Consider the following 18,548-nt stretch of genomic DNA (forward strand, 5'->3'; position numbering starts at 1 on the left):
TTGCTCACCTACAAATATTAAGGCAGCTTATCAATGTTTAAGCGCCTTCCTCTTTGTAATGGTCGCTAACATTTTAACCCAGGCAAATTGAGAATTTTTTCTTTCCTGTCTTCTTACATTGACAGAGTACACATTCATAAGATTCTATAATCAGATTTCACGTTATAAAGAGTGAGACATCACCTAAACACTCGCCTGCGACCTGAAAGGCCCTGTTTTGGAAGATGTGTCTGCTTTATGCTTTCTTTGTTTTGCTCTCTCTTAGCTATGGTTTCGATCCTAACTGTCCTGGAAGATGCAGCTGTGATTCAGAGCAGTCGGTGCAATGCTACAGGCTAACGGAGGTGCCGTCAGGTATTCCTTCCACCACCAAGAAGCTCTACGTCAGTCATAGCAAAATTCAGCACCTTCAGGTAATTACTCATTCTACACTCAAGTTACTGCAATTTTATTTTGTGAGATAGGGTGAGGGGCAAGTGTGGGTTTGTTAAACTTGATTTAAATAATCAAAACGTAAAGTGATGGTTATGAAGTCGGGTAGTTGCACTAGCTACCTGTTTGCTCTGTATACTGAGATGGGTATATGCCTCTGGATATTTCTTTTTAGGAAAGTAGCCCCCCCAAAATCGGAGTCTATAATTAATTTTTTATTTTTGAAAATTCTAATTATGTTGTTGCAGAGTAAAAGTAAAGAAATGACTCTTTCTTAACAAAAAGAGTTTGAGATCATATGGCCCCTTTGTCTCCCCATGTTAAAAAGAAGTCCTTTTAGGGGAAAAGTAGTTTTGTATGTGCCATAGAAGGCAGATGATACTTAGAACATTATAAGACTATCAAGGTGAATGCAGCATATGAGAATTATTCATACAAGCTCTACAAACCAGCCAGGCATCAGTGTCTTTGTGGAAACATATACAGAAGAAATATGTGTTTTTGTTTTGCCACATTACTGCAATTCTCATTCTACATGCTTTTAATTATGATGTCTATTTTCATGCTTACCTATTCAGAGGGCACTGAAAAGAGTGCTATAGATTTGTCTGACTTGTATAACACAAAGAAACTTTTTAAAATATTTTACTTATTTATTTTTGGCTGCGTTGGGTCTTCGTTGCTGCGCGCAGGCTTTCTCTAGTTGCAGCGAGGCGGGGTCGCTCTTTGTTGCGGTGCGTGGGCTTCTCATTGCGGTGGCTTCTTTTGTTGCCGAGCACAGGCTCTAGGCATGCGGGATTCAGTAGTTGTGGCACACGAGCTTAGTTGCTCCATGGCATGTGGGATCCTCCAGGACCAGGGTTCAAACCCGTATCCCCTGCATTGACAGGCGGATTCTTAACCACTGCGCCACCAGGGAAGCCCGAAACTTTTGTTTTTGACCTTTGGTATTTTGAAAGGCATCAAGAGACTAGAGTTCTCATTCTAGTTTTCTCATTAACTAGAGATAGAACTACCTTAGACAAGCAGTTAAAAAAATCTGCAGACCTCATTTGTTACCTTTATGACGTGAGAAGGCTGGATTAGATTGGGGATCCCAGGAACTTTCTAGATGGAAAATTCTATGACTCTGAGTTTGCCTTTACTGGTCACTGCTTCTCCCTCATTGATCCAAATCTTAAGATAAGGAAATGCCTGTCTGTGATCCAGGTGCAGAGAGTCAGCAGGTGAATGTATTTTTCCTTCAAACAGAGACACTTCCCCCTCCCTTTTTATTTGGTTAAGAAATTTTAATGTAGGTGCACATAAACACAGGGAGTTTAAAATATGTGGCATAGTATTTATTTCGAGGCTCAATAAGCACAATTGCCTGGTCATCATCTGTTTACTTTCCTCTTCTAATCCAGTAGTGCCTAATGCCAGAGAGCAGGTCTGACCCTGTCAGGTCTCAGCATTCAATCAAGACACCTGGTTAAAGGGCAAGATGCTTAAATATTTGTCCTGAGGACTTGAGATACCGAGAGCGGGAGTGTCAACTAAGCCTGGTAATGATCCCACACTGCTGCTTTGCAGCCAATAAGATGAAATTATGCCTCTCGTCAAATTCACTTATTGGATGAGTTCATTTGTCATTGGTTTAAGTTCACTGAACAGCAATACTGCCACTTCCCTGACTTTAACCCAGTTAATTATCTCTAGGAAGCACAGTTCACAGCAGAAAGTTTGGCAAAAGAGAGGATTGTTTTGTGAAGGAAGTAGAAAGCTCTGACCAATAATCCTTCTCTTTTCTCTTTTAAAAATCCTTAGGCTTTAAATGACCATAGTTTACTTGCATTTGGTGAATGCAATGTATATTCTGTTTATTTGGTTTGAACTACAGATTGGGTGCCTATATTTAAAGTAAAAAGTCTTAAAATGGATCTTCAGATTAATAGCAATAGAATTTATATATATATACACACACATATATGTGCATATATATACACATACATCACATATATGCACAACATATATATATATATATATATATACACACACACACGTATATGTGTATATACACCACAATTTTAAATGTTTCAGTTACTTGTTCATATAATTCAACTGTCTTTGGGTCTGTGAATGCTGTGTTTGAGACTGGGGATAAAAGATGAAAAATTCAGTTCTAGGAGTTCCCTGGTGGCCTAGTGGTTAGGATTCTGGGCTTTCACTGCCATGGCCCAGGTTCAATCCCTGGTGAGGGAATTAAGATCCTGCAAGCCATGCAGCACAGCTGGAAAAAAAAGTAAAAATTCATAGTTCCTGCCTTCAAGAGGTACTTTATTTATCCATTTATCTGTAAAAATCCCTACTTCTTTGAGGTGCATGCCATCACACTGTAACACTCTGTTCCTCTGTGTGTCTTATACTGTGCCCCTGGTCCCTTCCATACTGGCTCCTACTCCTCCTCTCCATCCTAAGTCCTGCATCTTTTGGTGTGCCTTCAGTGTCTAATATCCTAGTCCCACTCCTTGAACTCATAAAAAAGTATCTATCTACATTTCCACTTCACCACAGCCGTCTACTCTCTTGCTTATATCATAATCCTCATTGTATCTGAAACTTCTGCACTCAAAAATCTTGAATTCCCCTACCCACTCTCTGGTCATCATGTCCTTTCCCTTCAGCTGCCATACTCTACACTTATCTTTCCACTTCATGGAGACTTCTAGTCCTAGATCTACCCACTTTCTCTCAGATAATCAGTTCATTTCTTATCTATCTTCTTTCCCTAACCCTTCCCTCTTTGCATCCCACAATTAATTATCTCAGCACCTATTCAGCAAAGCCTCAGTCTTACATTAGGGTGATCATTTTCCTTTGTTTCTCCTATATCTGGACAGCTGGGTGCTGCTGGAGAGGATTACACCTGGTGTCATATCCAAGATAGCTTTTACCAAATCCAAGGTCATGAAAATGTATGCCTATATTTTCTTCTAAGAGTTTTATAGTTTTAGCTCTAACGTTTAGAGGACAAATAGAAATGTCTTTATGGTGGCAGTCAATTAAAATAATTGCACTTTACATCTTTTGTGGAGAGAAGAAGCTACTTCACATTCCTCTTGGCTAAGAAATATATGGTTTATCAACAAGTGTGGGGGGGAATTATAGATTCTTTTTATATTCTCTCCATACTTTTCAGATTTTTAAATTGTTTACAGAGAACAAGTGTTGCTTTGATCATCAGAAAAAAAATTCCAACATAATTTACAAACTCCTTGCTGGCTTGGTTCACACATGTCTGAGGCAGTCACTGTGAGGGTGTGTGAGTTTCCTGTGTGCACTGGACCTATAAGGTGACTAAGAAAGGCAGGTAACCTTCTAATGCTTGAAGTAGGGCCTGCCCAGCATTAAAACCTGAAACAAAGCCTTTTCACGGGGAAACCAGCAGAAGTTGCCCCTCTATTTCATTTTACTTGGTTTGCTTTTTTTTTCTTTTTAAACTTTTCTTATTATATAGTAACTTTTATCTACATAAGTATTAGGCTCACTAAACTGTACAACTGTGATGGCAGGAATTTTACTTAGCTAAGCTTCCTAAGCCTAATTGTTAACACCAAGCCATACTTGCCTTGCTTTTTAAGCAATGTTGAAAAACTGCCAGCAGCCCCAAGGTTAGCTGCAGGGCAAAAGCATCTCTTTCCACATCTCTTGAGCACAACCCTGCTTAGGCCATGGAAATGGAAAAACAGGTCTGGCAGAATTTTTTTCCCTTTGTCAGCTCTGCAAACTCAACTGATAAGTTGAAAATCATTGGGGGTCTTCCTCACTGTTTGTGGCACCAGAACTCTCTACTCTTCAGCTAAATGCATGTTATAAACACTAAGGTTAAAAATATATGTGTTGGGGTAAGGTAAACCTGGGTTGGAAGCCGAACTTTTCAACTTACTAGCAAGACATACTTGGACATTTTGTTTTGCCTTCTTGAGTTTACCTCATTGAAAAGGGAATAATCATGCTTACACATAGATCTTTGTAAAGATAAACATAGTAAATACTTAGAAAATGGTGGCCATTTTAACTAATAATAATCAAAAGTAATCTGCACTGACCTGATAAAGAGCAAAGGTTCTCTATGCTTAATAATAGGAAAGAACTATTCACTGGATTCAGTTAAGAAAATGACCTATATTTACTATTAGCTAGTCTATATACTTTACAAATAGAAATGAAGACAAATTGAAGCTCTGACACCACTCTTTGTCTAGTCCCCATAGAAACTGCCCATTCAGATCCATGTCATCTCTGAGACTTGCTACATAGTCAGCAATCTTTTAGGGTCTGTGGTCACTCAGATAGAAGTAGAAGCATTTGCAACACCAAGGTCTTTTTTGTGGGAGATCAACAGACCCAAAGGTGAAAAGCTATGTGTAGAGTCAATCATGACTTTACATGAAAGAAAGCCTAGAAAAAGGTACTTCAGAATGAAGAACAGATTAAACAACACTGAATCTTGGACAGGTCATTTAATTTTTTTTTGGCATCATTCCTTGTATGGAAGTTTTGGACTAGATAATCTCTAAAATTTCTGCTTTTCTAAAACTCTATGATCTGTGTCCAGATCTTGAGTCTTTTTTGAAAAACATTAATTATAGACCACAGGCAATGGAAAATGTATTAGAAAATGATGAGTTGAGGAAGAAAGGGCTTTGGAGTCCAATGGACTTTGTTGAAATTCTCAACTCTTTCAAGTTTGACGATAACAAACTTTCAAGTTTGACGACACCAAACTTTCAGGGTTATTAGGAGAATTAATGATAACACATAAAAAAGTACTTGGAACTTGTAGATGCTCAACAAATGCAAAAAAAAAAGCTATTGATCTTGGGATTAAGACTAATTAATACATCTGTTTAATCATTAAGAAAATATCAAATGTTAGTAACAATATATAAGCCAAGGCAGCTATCAAAACTATTATAATTAAAATCTGTTTATGGAGTTTTTAACATGAGATTCTTCAGCTAGAATATCATATTAGGAGATACTTTAAAATATACCATAATTCACATCACGTGTCTTCCCAGAATATAAATACCTGTAACAAATATGTGATGCAAAATTAACCCACTTTTAAGGTATTAATCATGTATTGATGTTACAAAAGAGCTCAACTTCACAATTAAATCCAACATTTAGAAACTGTAGATAGTAAGACATAAAAGTGTGCACTGAAAATTCCAGTTTAATTGAATTCTAAAGCAGGTTGAAAGTTTTGTAAAGATTTATCAAGCTCAGGAAAATCTGGAACAATTCCTCTTTTTGCCTAAACATGATTTTACTCTGAGAACCAAATACCAAATTACATCATGCTAGAAAAGAGGTGGATGTCCACCTAGGAGGAGTTTGGGGGATATGTGGAGAGATAGGGGTGCTTGAACTTGCAAACCATGGAGAAAGTACAGCAGATTTGGTAATTTCTAAAATCTAGGAGAGGAATAGCATTAGGTCTGGGATATATGCGTGAATGGACTCCTTGCTCTACAGAGATGGAGACACATGTATCCTGTTTGTTTCTTCATGAACCTTTTTCATCAGTGAAGCGTAAATTGGCCGGTAGGAACAACGAGGCTAGTTTTCCAAACTATTATACAGTTGAAAATGTTTTTCTGATAGGCCCATTCTATTGATAGCAGTATCTAGGACATTAAAATTTTTTTACTTTTAATGCTTAAATTGTTAAAAAGGTAATTTATAATTTAAAAAAACTAAACATTGCAAAATGTAGATAGATAATGAAAATTCCTTATAATTTTATCCCCTAGAGTTAGAAACTCTATAGTTTGGTGAAATATTTCCAGATTGTTTCTTTTTTGGCTATTACAAGATGATGCAACCAAGAACAGCCTATTGCATAAATCATTGTGCAATTTTTAAGTACTTCTACCTAGAAGTAAATTTGCTGGGTCAAAGAATACGCAGAAAAAGTTGGCCAACTTTATGTCTACCAATAGTGTGTGAAAGTGCTTAAAATATTTTAGACATGTTATACTGTTAACAAATGAATCAAAATGGTCAGAACCTGAGTTTCTATCCTTTTCCAAGAGATATTTAAATAGATCCTGAAGGGAAATCTGAAGTATCATTAGCATTGAATGATAATGTATATGGCTTTTTTTTCTTACAATAATCCTAATTTACTGCTTTTCTCCCCCATTCCCCATCCCTGAATTTTTTGTAGCTGTCTACCTTCACTCAAATGTCAGCTCTAGAAGATTTTATTCTGCTGGCCAGTGGAACAGAGTCGGTAGAAAATGACACTTTCAAGACTCTGAGTACTTTGAAGACCTTGGAACTCTGGAAAAATAAGTTAAGACAGGTCCCCAGTGCTCTCCCAGCCAGTCTTGAAGTGTTAAAACTAAATGATAATTCAATATATGTCCTTCACGGATCTGATTTTGAAGGACTGAAGAAATTAAAAATCCTTGAACTGAAAAACAATCTGATCTCTTCTCTCCCTCCCAGCATGCTCTCTTCTCTTGTCAGTTTGCAAAGCTTGGTGTTGGACAGCAACAATATCGAGTCTGTGAATGGACCACTGGCACTTCCCCATCTGAAACATCTGAGCATGGAGAATAATAAGCTACATCTCATACCAGCTAGCTTCTTCACTTCTCTTCAGTCTTTGCAGTTTCTCAGTTTCAGTAGTAACTTTCTGACTAAAATTCCTATTAACCTGCCCAAATCCTTGCTCTCATTAAAAATGGAGAGAAACCGGCTCAAAGTGGTAAGGTTTCAAGATATGAAACATTTGGAGAATCTTTCCCATCTTTACCTGTCAGAAAACTCACTCTCTTCCATAGATGGGGCACAGCTCCTTGCCAATCTAACTACCCTTGAGCTGTCCCAAAACCAGCTTCAAACGTTGCCCCTCAGACTACCAGCAAGGCTACAAAAGCTTGATATCAGCAACAATCTGATTCAGAAAGTTACAGCACAAGACTTCCAGGACCTCCGAGATTTGAAACATTTGTTTCTGGACAACAACATTGTCAGCTTGTTTGAAGCTGGAGCCCTGCAAAGGTGTTCCCAGCTCTCCAACCTGGCCCTGGAGCAGAACCTGCTCTTGTCTATACCTCTACGGTAAGTGAGCGTTATCATTTACAGTAACTACTAAAAAAGTTTTCCAAAAACTGGGACAACTAAGTACATTATAAAAGCAAGAAAAGTCATCCAAGCATACATAAAGTATCTGATCAAGGCTATCCAAGGGTTCAGGGGTGGAATTTAAACAGGGGTTTGGAATCTCCAACCCTCAAGCTGACCCCTGCACTGACTTAACTTATCTTGCCTGTAGGACAAGACACCAACAGGGGACATCTGTATTTGAAAATATGCAATGTCACTCTGGGGACGTATGGTAACAAACATCATAGGGGGATGTTACTTGTAAAACTGTGTTCTGGTTTCTAAGTATATGGCCTGGATCTAGCAACAGGCTGACTAGGCATGTGCTTAACCACTAGCAAAGCAGGACACCAGGAAAAAATGAGGTGGGGCGGGGTTGGGGGGAATGTACTAATACATTTATATTTTTAAAAAGCATTGAAGTAGTATTTGTGGTGAAAAAAATCAAAACTCTGTAATCTAACATTGTATTTATTTTGAATTATGTATTGGGAGCCTCATGTTCTTCTCAGTGCTGTGATTTTTAAAGGGCTTAAGGGATGCTGCTTATTTCTCTGGGTGTCTGTCTGTGAGTGTGTGAGACAATTTGTGTCCATCTTACTTTCTGTTTTTGGTTGTTTCTTCTGTTCTCTTTCTCTCTCACACAAACACACACACACCCTCATACTCTGACAGTTAATTTCTCTTCCAAATATCCCTCCTTCTATACCCAACCCACTGTACCTGTACATTAATTGATCCTATTTATTTAAACTTTATCACATGTTCCACATTTTAAAGTAGAATTAAAAAACAGTAGAATAAATACTATTATTCTCCTAAAAAAGATATTATGTTGTTTATTAAATGTGTCTATTAGTGGATTCTTTTTCCTTTCAGAACTATAGAAAAAAATGCTTCCTGCCCTATTATTGTTATCAAATTTCTCATAATTAATGTGCCAGCTTCTGGCTTCTGTAGAATCCTGTGGCACTTGATTTACTTATTATCAGTGTTCATTATGATAATTTTTCTTATCAATGAGAAAGGAAAAAATTATCTGATATGGACAGATACTCATTTTTTTTGCACTGTACCCAATGCAAAACATCGAAAGGTGATTTTTTGAACTGAAATCAGTATTTTAAATTATGTATTGAGGATAATTTGAAAGTAATCAATTTCTCTTAATGCCTAAGCATGTGCATACAATTAATTTAATTCAACAAGTATGTTTTGAGCATTCACCATGTGCCAGGTACTTTACCAGGCACTTGGGATACATCAGTGTAATAAAAGAGGTAAAACTTCTTGTTCTGTACAGCTTAAATTCTAGCAGGGAAAGAGTGACAACATAATATGTAAGTAAAGTATATAATATTGAGATAGTGTTAGGTGTTATAATTAACAACAAAAAGGGGCAGGCAGGATTACCAGGTTCAGGACTACAGTGAACGAGGGTGGATGGTTGCAATTTTCAATGAGGTAAGCATGGTAACCCTTCTGAAAAGGTAAGCTCTGAGCAAAGACTGGAAGGAGGTGAGGGATTTAGTTGTGAAGCTGTCTGGGGGAAAAAGTGTTCTGGACAGAACAGCCCTGAAGACAAGAACATGCGGGCAGTATTTCAGGACTCTAATTCTTGTTGTTATTTAAATAATTTCTCTACTATGTTCAAGCCTTATTTTCTATTACTGCATGCTCCTCCTCCAAACAAAAAATCGTGTATAAAATAAAAACTCATCAAACAGGTTAGGGAGTGACTGTATCACATAAGGATTCTCAGCAGGCTATGACAGCCATGGGCAAAACTGTGAACTCGGTGGGCTTTTCTATTCGGGTGACCTTTAGAAAGCATTTGGTGAAGTAATCCTGCTAAGTTTAATGAGTGAAAAATAGCTTAATTATTTACTCCTGCCAGGGTATTTGTGTTTTAATAAGTGACTACAGAAAGCACAAAGTTTCTACCCAACAGAGTGTATAATGGAATTGCAAGCCTGAGCTAACCCTAATTTTCAAGTCTGACTTTACGATGGAATTATCTGGAGAACTTTTATAAAGCCTACTCATGCCTAGACCTCATTTCAAACCAATTAAATCAGACACCCAAGGGTTGTGGCCCAGGCATCGGTATTTTTTAAAAACTCCCCAGATGAATTTAATGTGTAGCCAGGTTTGAGAACTACTGGGAAAGGACAATGGGGCAAGAAAGAAGATACCAGGGGGCTTTTCCTATGAGGCTTAAATGAAACAACACAACTGTCTGCTTTGTCAAAGAACCTGGCCTGTTATGAGAGCAATGCTCCTGTAGAGAGTGATTTTTTTTTTTTTTTTTTCGGTACACGGGCCTCTCACTGCTGTGGCCTCTCCCGTTGCGGAGCACAGGCTCCGGACGCGCAGGCTCAGCGGCCATGGCTCATGGGCCCAGCCACTCCCCGGCATGTGGGATCTTCCCAGACCGGGGCACGAACCCGTGTCCCCTGCATCGGCAGGCGGACTCTCAACCACTGCGCCGCCAGGGAAGCCCTAGAGAGTGATTTTTAAATTCCCCATCAGGACCACCGCTTCCCAAACCACCATTCCCCAATTTTTCTTTAAATTGGAAAGTGGGAAGGACCCCAAAAAATTTTCCCGTGGTTTTCCTCCCATAAAGAATTAAAACACAATACAATCTATTCCTTATATTTGAATTTTGAGACTTTTATTTATGAGCTTTAAACATTACACTCTTTCTTTTTATTTGAATGCTTCTTATTCATACACAAAACTACACTTTGAAATTCAGTGTTCTATAAATAAACTGTAAACACAGGCAACCTATCTGTGCTAGTTGCTAACCTAACCTAACCTAACCTAACCTGTTAGTCGCCCGTTGTGTATCCTATCACAAACTGTTTCCACAAATCCCTTCCTCTGTCTACCATGCTGCAATCTACATTTCATCAGGAAAATAATGGTATATGGTTTTAGGCACACATGAATTAAAGTATCTACCCCATTTGCCTAAATATGCTAACCGAGATAGAAACAATACCTAACATTTACTAAGTGCTTACTAAGCTCAGCAGGGAATGAATATACATGTTATTCCGTTACTCCCTTACAACAATCCTGTGAAGGTAGGTACACTGTTTTACCTATTATTTTACAGATTAGAGATTAAGGTTAAGAGGTATCAAGAAACTTGCTGGAAGTCATATGGTCAATAAATTTTGGAGTCAGGGTTAAATACAATAGTCTAACCCCAGGGCCTGGGAATTTTAGGCACTGCACCCTCGCCCTCTGAGGTTTACTCTGCTATCAACAATACACTCCACTACTTAGAATTTAGTCTACCCAAGACCTGGGTCTTGCTTCTTGCTGCTTCTCATTTCACCAAGCTGCAGCTCGGGGAGCAAATGTAAGTTACGTCACCCCTTCTTTATTCACAATCTGGATAATTCAAATCCAGGATAGCTTTCTACAACCTGATGAAGCCAGTCAGCATTTTCTCTTACTCAAGTGCCACATACAGACATAACGGGGGTGCGCCCCTTTTTTACTCTGAAAAGCGACACTGCCGAAAGAAGAAATAGCATTTCTAGGCATATGTTTGTCTTAAAATCAGGGCTACCTTTTTGTATAAATCAGACTTATAAAGATAAATTATATCAAAGCAATAAATGACTACCCAAAGGTCACAGAAGGAGGAAATTAGTGACTTCTCTTACAGTGCCATTTTGGTTATCCATAGAAACATGAAAGAAAAAAAAAGGTACTCCTAAGACCAGGTACAGTTTTTGGCTGCCCAGCCCAGAACTGAATAACTGTATTTGTTTAAAAGAAAGCTTGGCTTGCTCATTTTCGTTACTAACATTTTTATGTAACTTCTGTGTACTGAGCACTTTCATCTATATAGTGGAAAATCAGAAGCTTTAAAGAGCTAAATAACTTACCTAAAGTCACATGCTGGTGAATAGAATAGCCAAAGTTAGAACTCGAATCTTAATAAGTAGACTTGACTCTCTGGTTTACTCTGCCGTATCTTTCCTCAGCTGTGCTCCCTGTGCTCCCTGTACTCTCAATAGTTACAGAGTCTCGCTTACTGCCTCACCACCTATTAACAGGCCATTTTTCCTTGAAAAAAAAAAAAAAAGCTATGCACAAGAGATTTCCTGTATAACTTTTAGAGATGTACCTTGTATAAGCTGGTGTGTGCACAAAATTACATTGTCTTAGGGATTAACTTCAAATTCAATTTAAACTGTGGATACCAATTTGAAAATTGTTAGTGGTATTCACAGTAAACCGACTGAGAGAAATGTCTTTGCAGAAGCTTTTATCAAACTGTTAAAATGTGTGAAGTGATTTTCCCTGGTAAATTAATCTGCTTTGTTAGGTAAATTTAATTCCAATGAAAAAGAAAGCACGTTAAACAAATAAGACTTTAAAATACTCAAAAGCACAAGTACTTATGTATGTATATGTATTATACGGTTTAGGAGAGGAATACAAATATAAAATACATGAACGTAGGGCTTCCCTGGTGGCGCAGTGGTTGAGAGTCCACCTGCCGATGCAGGGGACGCGAGTTCGTGCCCCGGTCCGGGAGGATCCCGCATGCCGCAGAGTGGCTGGGCCTGTGAGCCATAGCCACTGAGCCTGCGCGTCCGCAACGGGAGAGGCCACAACAGTGAGAGGCCCGCGTACCACAAAAAAAAACAAACAAAAAAAAACCATGAACGTAAATATATATAAATATAAAATGTAAGTATCAAAGAAAAAAACAAGGGCAAAATTTAGGCTAAGTGCCAATAACCTAAGAGATTAACGTTTCAGAATGAAATTCATATGAGAATAATATTATAACAAACAAAAGGTAATATTGTCATAAAATATGTTTAAATTCATTTGCTTTTTTCTCTTTGACATAACAATCATATGACAGGGACCACCACAAAAAAATTCACTAAATACTAAAAAGAATGAAATGTACATCTAATATGTTCACACTGTATGAAGATAGCATTCAGATGGTATTTCAAGGGACTTTTTTCCTAAAAAGCTTTCTCACTTCTTGTACTTCACAAAGAGAATAGCACTTAATATAAAGTTGTTGACTAGCAGAAAGATTTTCAGTTCACAATTGTGATTATTATTTATTTTTTATCAACAGGCGTTAGCATCACATTTTTCAAATTGGTATCCATGGTTAAAATTTTTTTTTCCTGATTATAAAGAAATACCCGTTCAAGTTGAAAATTTAGCGTGCTGAAAAATAAAAAAGTCACCCATAAGTGTTCAACCAGAACCTATGCCTAGCGATAATTTGTTTTTATGTATTTGAGCAGTCAATTTTTTTTCTATTTTTTCCATTTAACATTATAGTGTGGTTTTTCTCTCCAGTTTCCCTTTTCTATTTTTTCCAAGTATCACTATGGACCCAGGGATCTTAATTCATTCAGTGTGTTATGATCATTTATAGTTGCTAGTCTCTTTTGGTGCTCAAATTTCCCCAAATTTCGCTAGTGGGAGCCCCTCCAAGCTGGTTCCTATGTTCATGAGACATGATTCCATTACCTCTCTTTTTATAAACTTGTGGTAAAATACACATAACATAAAATTTATGTGTACAATTATTAATTTTTACGTGTACAATTCAATATTGTTAAGTATCTTCACATTGTTGTGCAGCCAGTCTCCAGAACTTTTTCATCTTGCAAAACCAAAACTCTGCACCCATTAAACAACTCCTCATTTCCCTCCTCCCCTCACCCCCTGACAACCACCATTCTACTTCCTGTTTCTATGAATCTGACTACTCTAGATATCTTATGTAAGTGGAATCATACAGTAGTTATCTTTTTGTGACAGGCTTTTTTCACTTAACATAATATCCTTATTCACGTTGTAGCATGCGTCAGAATTTCCTTCCTTTCAAGGCTGAATAATATTCCATTGTATGTACTTGTATTTTGTATTTTGCTTATTCATTCATCCATCAGTGGACACTTGGATTGCTTCCACATTTTAACTACTGTGAATTCAATATGGGAGTATAACATGGGTGTATAAATATCTCTTTGAGACCTTGCTTTCAATTCTTTTGAGTATATATGCAGAAGTGCAATTGCTGGATCATATGCAAGTATAGTTTTAATTTTGGGGGGAACCACCCATACTGTGTTCCATGTTGACTGTACCATTTTACACTCCCATCAACAGGGCACAAAGTTTCCAATTTCTCCACATTCTTGTTAACACTTGTTATTTTCTGGATTTTTGATAGCAACCATCATGATAGGTGTTCCACTAATCTTTGAACACTTCACTGCATTCCAGTTCAGACATTCCAGCTTACCTTGCCCCAGACGTGGAATTAGCCATTTTTCCAAGAAGTCTTGCTTCTTTTTTTTTTTTAATTTTATCGAAGTATAGTTGATTTACAATGTTGTGTTAATTTCTGCTGTCCTGCAAAGTGATTCAGTTATACATATATATATTCCTTTCCATATTTTTTCCATTATAGTTTATCACAGGATATTGATTATACTTCCCTGTGCTAAACAGTAGGACCTTGTTGTTTATTGAAGCCTTGCTTCTTTTAAGTAGCGACTGGAATTCTGGAACAAAGATCTGTGTGTTCAGTGAGCTTATGCTATTGGGATCACATTGCTACTAGTGTATAATATTGCTTTTAGGTCCTTTCAGTATACAGAGGTAGAAGATATATATTTTTTAAAATCATAAATTCACATTGGTATTTCCACTTCATATTAACATTAGAGAGAGTTTTTTCTTCTCTTATTTTATATTTGTATCTTTTTCTCTTACAATGAAAATCTTGGTTCCTAATAAGATTAATATATTTACTTATTTTCTTTACCTTACAGTATTCATTAAAAAGTTTTGAATTGTATTACTAAGAGTAATATTAACAATAAATATACTGCGAGAAATTTCTTTGCAGATCCTTTTGTCTTTAGAGTCTAAGGCTTAGCTATTCAGAGTACTTTTTCTTTATTTTATATGGTTACATTACCAACATAAACATTTGATTAGTTAATTAGATTTGTTTGTTTTGGCTTGTGTTCAATTTTAGGGCTTGGTTTTGTTTTTATTTGTTTTACGTAAAACGTTAACATGATTCAGAAGTTAAAACCATATGGAACCAAACACTCCCTATAAGTAACTATTTTAATTCACTTCTGGTTTATCTTTTTTCTTTTTTTTCAAAAACAAGCAAAATGTGTACATGTATTCTCATTTCCCTCTTACATAAAAACTAAGATACTACATACACTATTCCACTTCTTGTTTTTCTTCCCTTTAACAATACTTTCTAGAAATCATTTTATGGGTAATTCATAGAGACCAGTCTCTTTCTTTTTCAAGGCTGCATAGTAGTTCTTTACTGTTGTACTGGGTTGTTTACAGTCTTTTGCTATTATAAATAATACCATAAGAAATACACATGTGCTGTTTTATGTTTGTGGATGTAAAATATGGATATGTTTGTGGATATAAAATATCACATCTTCAGAGATTTTACCTAGAAATGAAATTGCTGGGTCGAAGGGTAAATGCACATTATTTTGTTAGGCTTTGCTAAATTCTCCACAGGAGCCATGCCATTTTCAGCTCCCACCAAGCTATGTATGAGATTGTCTGCTTCTTCATGGCTTTGCCCACAGAATGTATTGCTAAGGATTAAGACATTTTACCAATCTGATAGGTGAGAAATGGAATCTCTGTGTGTTTTTATTCTTCATTTCTCTATTCTGAGTATGGCTGAAGACTTAAAGGCTTTTCTTTTTTTTTCTGAGAATATAAGTTCCTTTTATTTTTTATTTTATTTATTTATTTTTTTAACATCTTTATTGGAGTATAATTGCTTTACAATGGTGTGTTATTTTCTGCTTTACAACAAAATGAATCAGTTATATATATACATATGTTCCCATATCTCTTCCCTCTTGCGTCTCCCTCCCTCCCACCCCTCCAGGCGATCATAAAGCACGACCTGATCTCCCTGTGCTATGTGGCTGCTTCCCACTAGCTATCTACCTTACGTTTGGTAGTGTATATATGTCCATGCCTCTCTCTCGCTTTGTCACAGCTTACCCTTCCCCCTTCCCATATCCTCAAGTCCATTCTCTAGTAGGTCTGTCTTTATTCCTGTCTTACCCCTAGGTTCTTCATGACATTTTTTTTCTTAGATTCCATATATATGTGTTAGCATACAGTATTTGTCTTTCTCTTTCTGACTTACTTCACTCTGTATGACAGACTCTAGGTCCATCCACCTCATTACAAATAGCTCAACTTCATTTCTTTTTATGGCTGAGTAATATTCCATTGTATATACGTGCCACATCTTCTTTATCCATTCATCCAAAGATGGACACTTAGATTGTTTCCATCTCCGGGCTATTGTAAATAGAGCTGCAATGAACATTTTGGTACATGACTCTTTTTGAGTTTTGGTTTTCTCAGGGTATATGCCCAGTAGTGGGATTGCTGGGTCATGTGGTAGTTCTATTTGCAGTTTTTTAAGGAACCTCCATACTGTTCTCCATAGTGGCTGTACCAATTCACATTCCCACCAGCAGTGCAAGAGTGTTCCCTTTTCTCCACACCCTCTCCAGCATTTATTGTTTCTAGATTTTTTGATGATGGCCATTCTGACCAGTGTGAGATGACATCTCATTGTAGTTTTGATTTGCATTTCTCTAATGATTAGTGATGCTGAGCATCCTTTCCTGTGTTTGTTGGCAATCTGTGTATCTTCTTTGGAGAGATGTCTGTTTAGGTCTTCTGCCCATTTTTAAGGCTTTGCTTTTATGTGGATTTCCATTCATACTTTTTGCCCACTTTTAGACTTATTTTAAAACCTTTTCTTCTCAACTTGTAAGAGTCCTTTACATATTAGGGAGATTGGCTCTTTGTCTGGGATATAAAGTGCAGATAGTTCCCCCAGTTTATCATTTTTCTTTTGATTTTGCATATGTCTTTTGCCATATACAATTTCTTTTTCTGTGATTTTTAATGTAGTTGATTTATTGATCTTTTATAGCTTCTGGATTTTTTTTTTTTTTTTTGCGGTATGCGGGCCTCTTACTGTTGTGGCCTCTCCCGTTGCGGAGCACAGGCTCCGGACGCGCAGGCTCAGTGGCCATGGCTCACGGGCCCAGCCGCTCCGCGGCACATGGGATCTTCCCAGACAGGGGCACGAACCCGTGTCCCCTGCATCGGCAGGCGGACTCTCAACCACTGCGCCACCAGGGAAGCCCCAGCTTCTGGATTTTTAAGCCATAGTCAGAAAAGCTTTTTTATAGAACTGGTATTTTAAAAATTATTTGAAAATACGATTTTTATAATCACATAATAGTCCATTATCTCTTAATTTCCATATTAGTGGACATTAGCCCTTTATCATTTTTTTGCTGTTATAAATATGATCAAATGTATGACATATTTTTAAATAAATCTCTATTCACTTCTCCTATTATCTCCTACGCTGAAAGGCATGACGTTATTTAAATTCGATACATGTTACCAAATTGTTTCCAAAATGGTACCAGTTTATACTCCCACTAGCAGAGTTTAAGTTCTTACCTCACTACACCCTCATCAGAAATGAATTTTAAAATTTAAATTCAAAATGATGCTCTAATTTCTAACATTGCATCTTTTATATTCATGAAGAACAACCTTTTCATATTTTTATTCAATATTTTTACCTTTCCTATAAATTATTGATTCATGGCATCTGCCAACTAAAAAGTTGGAAACTTACTATTTTCCTTATCAATTTGTTACATGATCCAATTTGAAATGAAAAATTAAAGAGTTTATGGCTAGGAACCAGAAAAATCAGAGGGCTAGAAAATAAGACCTATGAGAAAGTGTTAAAGACCTATAGATAAGACTGAGGTTTGCACTTTTAATTAACTTTACAAAATAAAGCTTGTTTTCTAGCTTCAGAGGGAACAGAATGGTACAGAAGAGGTGGGTGTTGCTCAATCTGAGTTGCCTAGGCAGTTATGGAATGATGGTCACAGCCTCCTTTCACATCCTGTTTCCATGCTTTTGCAGGCTCCCGGCAACCTTAGCAAGGCTGGACCTAAAAGGCAATGCCATCCAGGATATTGCTGAGAGGGAGCTCAAGGATCTGAAGCAGCTTCAGGTTCTAAACCTTAGGAACAACAAGATCTCTGCCTTAGACCTCAAAGCCTTGGAGGTGTTGCCTCGCCTCAGGCATCTGTATCTGGATGGAAATCCGTGGAATTGCACCTGCAGTCTCCTGAGAGCCAGGGAGGTCCTGAAGGCCAAGGGCACAGATGTGAGGGGAGGACAATGTGCGGCACCAGCTGAACGACAAGGGGAGAGCTGGATGTCTTCCAAAAAGATAATGAGGCAATGTGAGCATCACTTGCATCTGACCGAGAAAAGCAAAGAGACCAAAAAGAAACCAAAGCCTGAAGAGCACTCCAGCATCAGAATCAATGTGGATGATGATTATTATGATTATGAGATAGATTAAGGATGAGCTTAGCTTACAGTTTAGAAAAAGGTTTTGTTTCTTTTTTTAAAATAGACTTCATTTTTAGAGCAGTTTTAGGTTCATAGCAGAATTAAGGGGAAGGTACAGAGATTTCCTATATACCTCCTACCCCTACACAAACATAGCCTGCCCCATTACAACATGTCCCACCAGAATGGAACATTTGTTACAGCTGATGGATCTCTATTGACAGGTCACAATCACCTGAAGTCCATAGTGTACATTAGGGTTTACTCTTGGTGTTGTACATACTCTGGGTTTGGACAAATATATAATGACATGTATTTACCACTATAATATCACACAGAGTAGTTTCACTGCCCTAAAAATCCTCTGTGCTCCAGAAAAAAAGTTGTGTTTTTTTTGTTTTGTTGTGTTTTTTTTGCGGTACGTGGGCCTCTCACTGTTATGGCCTCTCCCGTTGCGGATC

General features: G+C 37.4%; 1 protein-coding gene across 1 annotated transcript; it reads left to right on the plus strand.

The window, feature by feature from the left end:
- Nucleotides 1-224: 224 nt before the first annotated feature.
- LOC309831712 (nephrocan-like) lies at nucleotides 225-18,097 on the plus strand (the record flags this gene model as incomplete). The annotated part of the gene is made up of 3 exons (XM_082669026.1): nucleotides 225-413; nucleotides 6,650-7,551; nucleotides 17,650-18,097. 3 exons carry the CDS (start codon nucleotides 225-227, stop codon nucleotides 18,095-18,097), a joined length of 1,539 nt encoding a protein of 512 aa, XP_082525152.1.
- Between the last annotated feature and the right edge of the window lie 451 nt (nucleotides 18,098-18,548).

The sequence above is a fragment of the Grampus griseus genome (assembly GCF_964374135.1).
Source record: "Grampus griseus genome assembly, chromosome: 13".
NCBI lineage: Eukaryota > Metazoa > Chordata > Mammalia > Artiodactyla > Delphinidae > Grampus > Grampus griseus.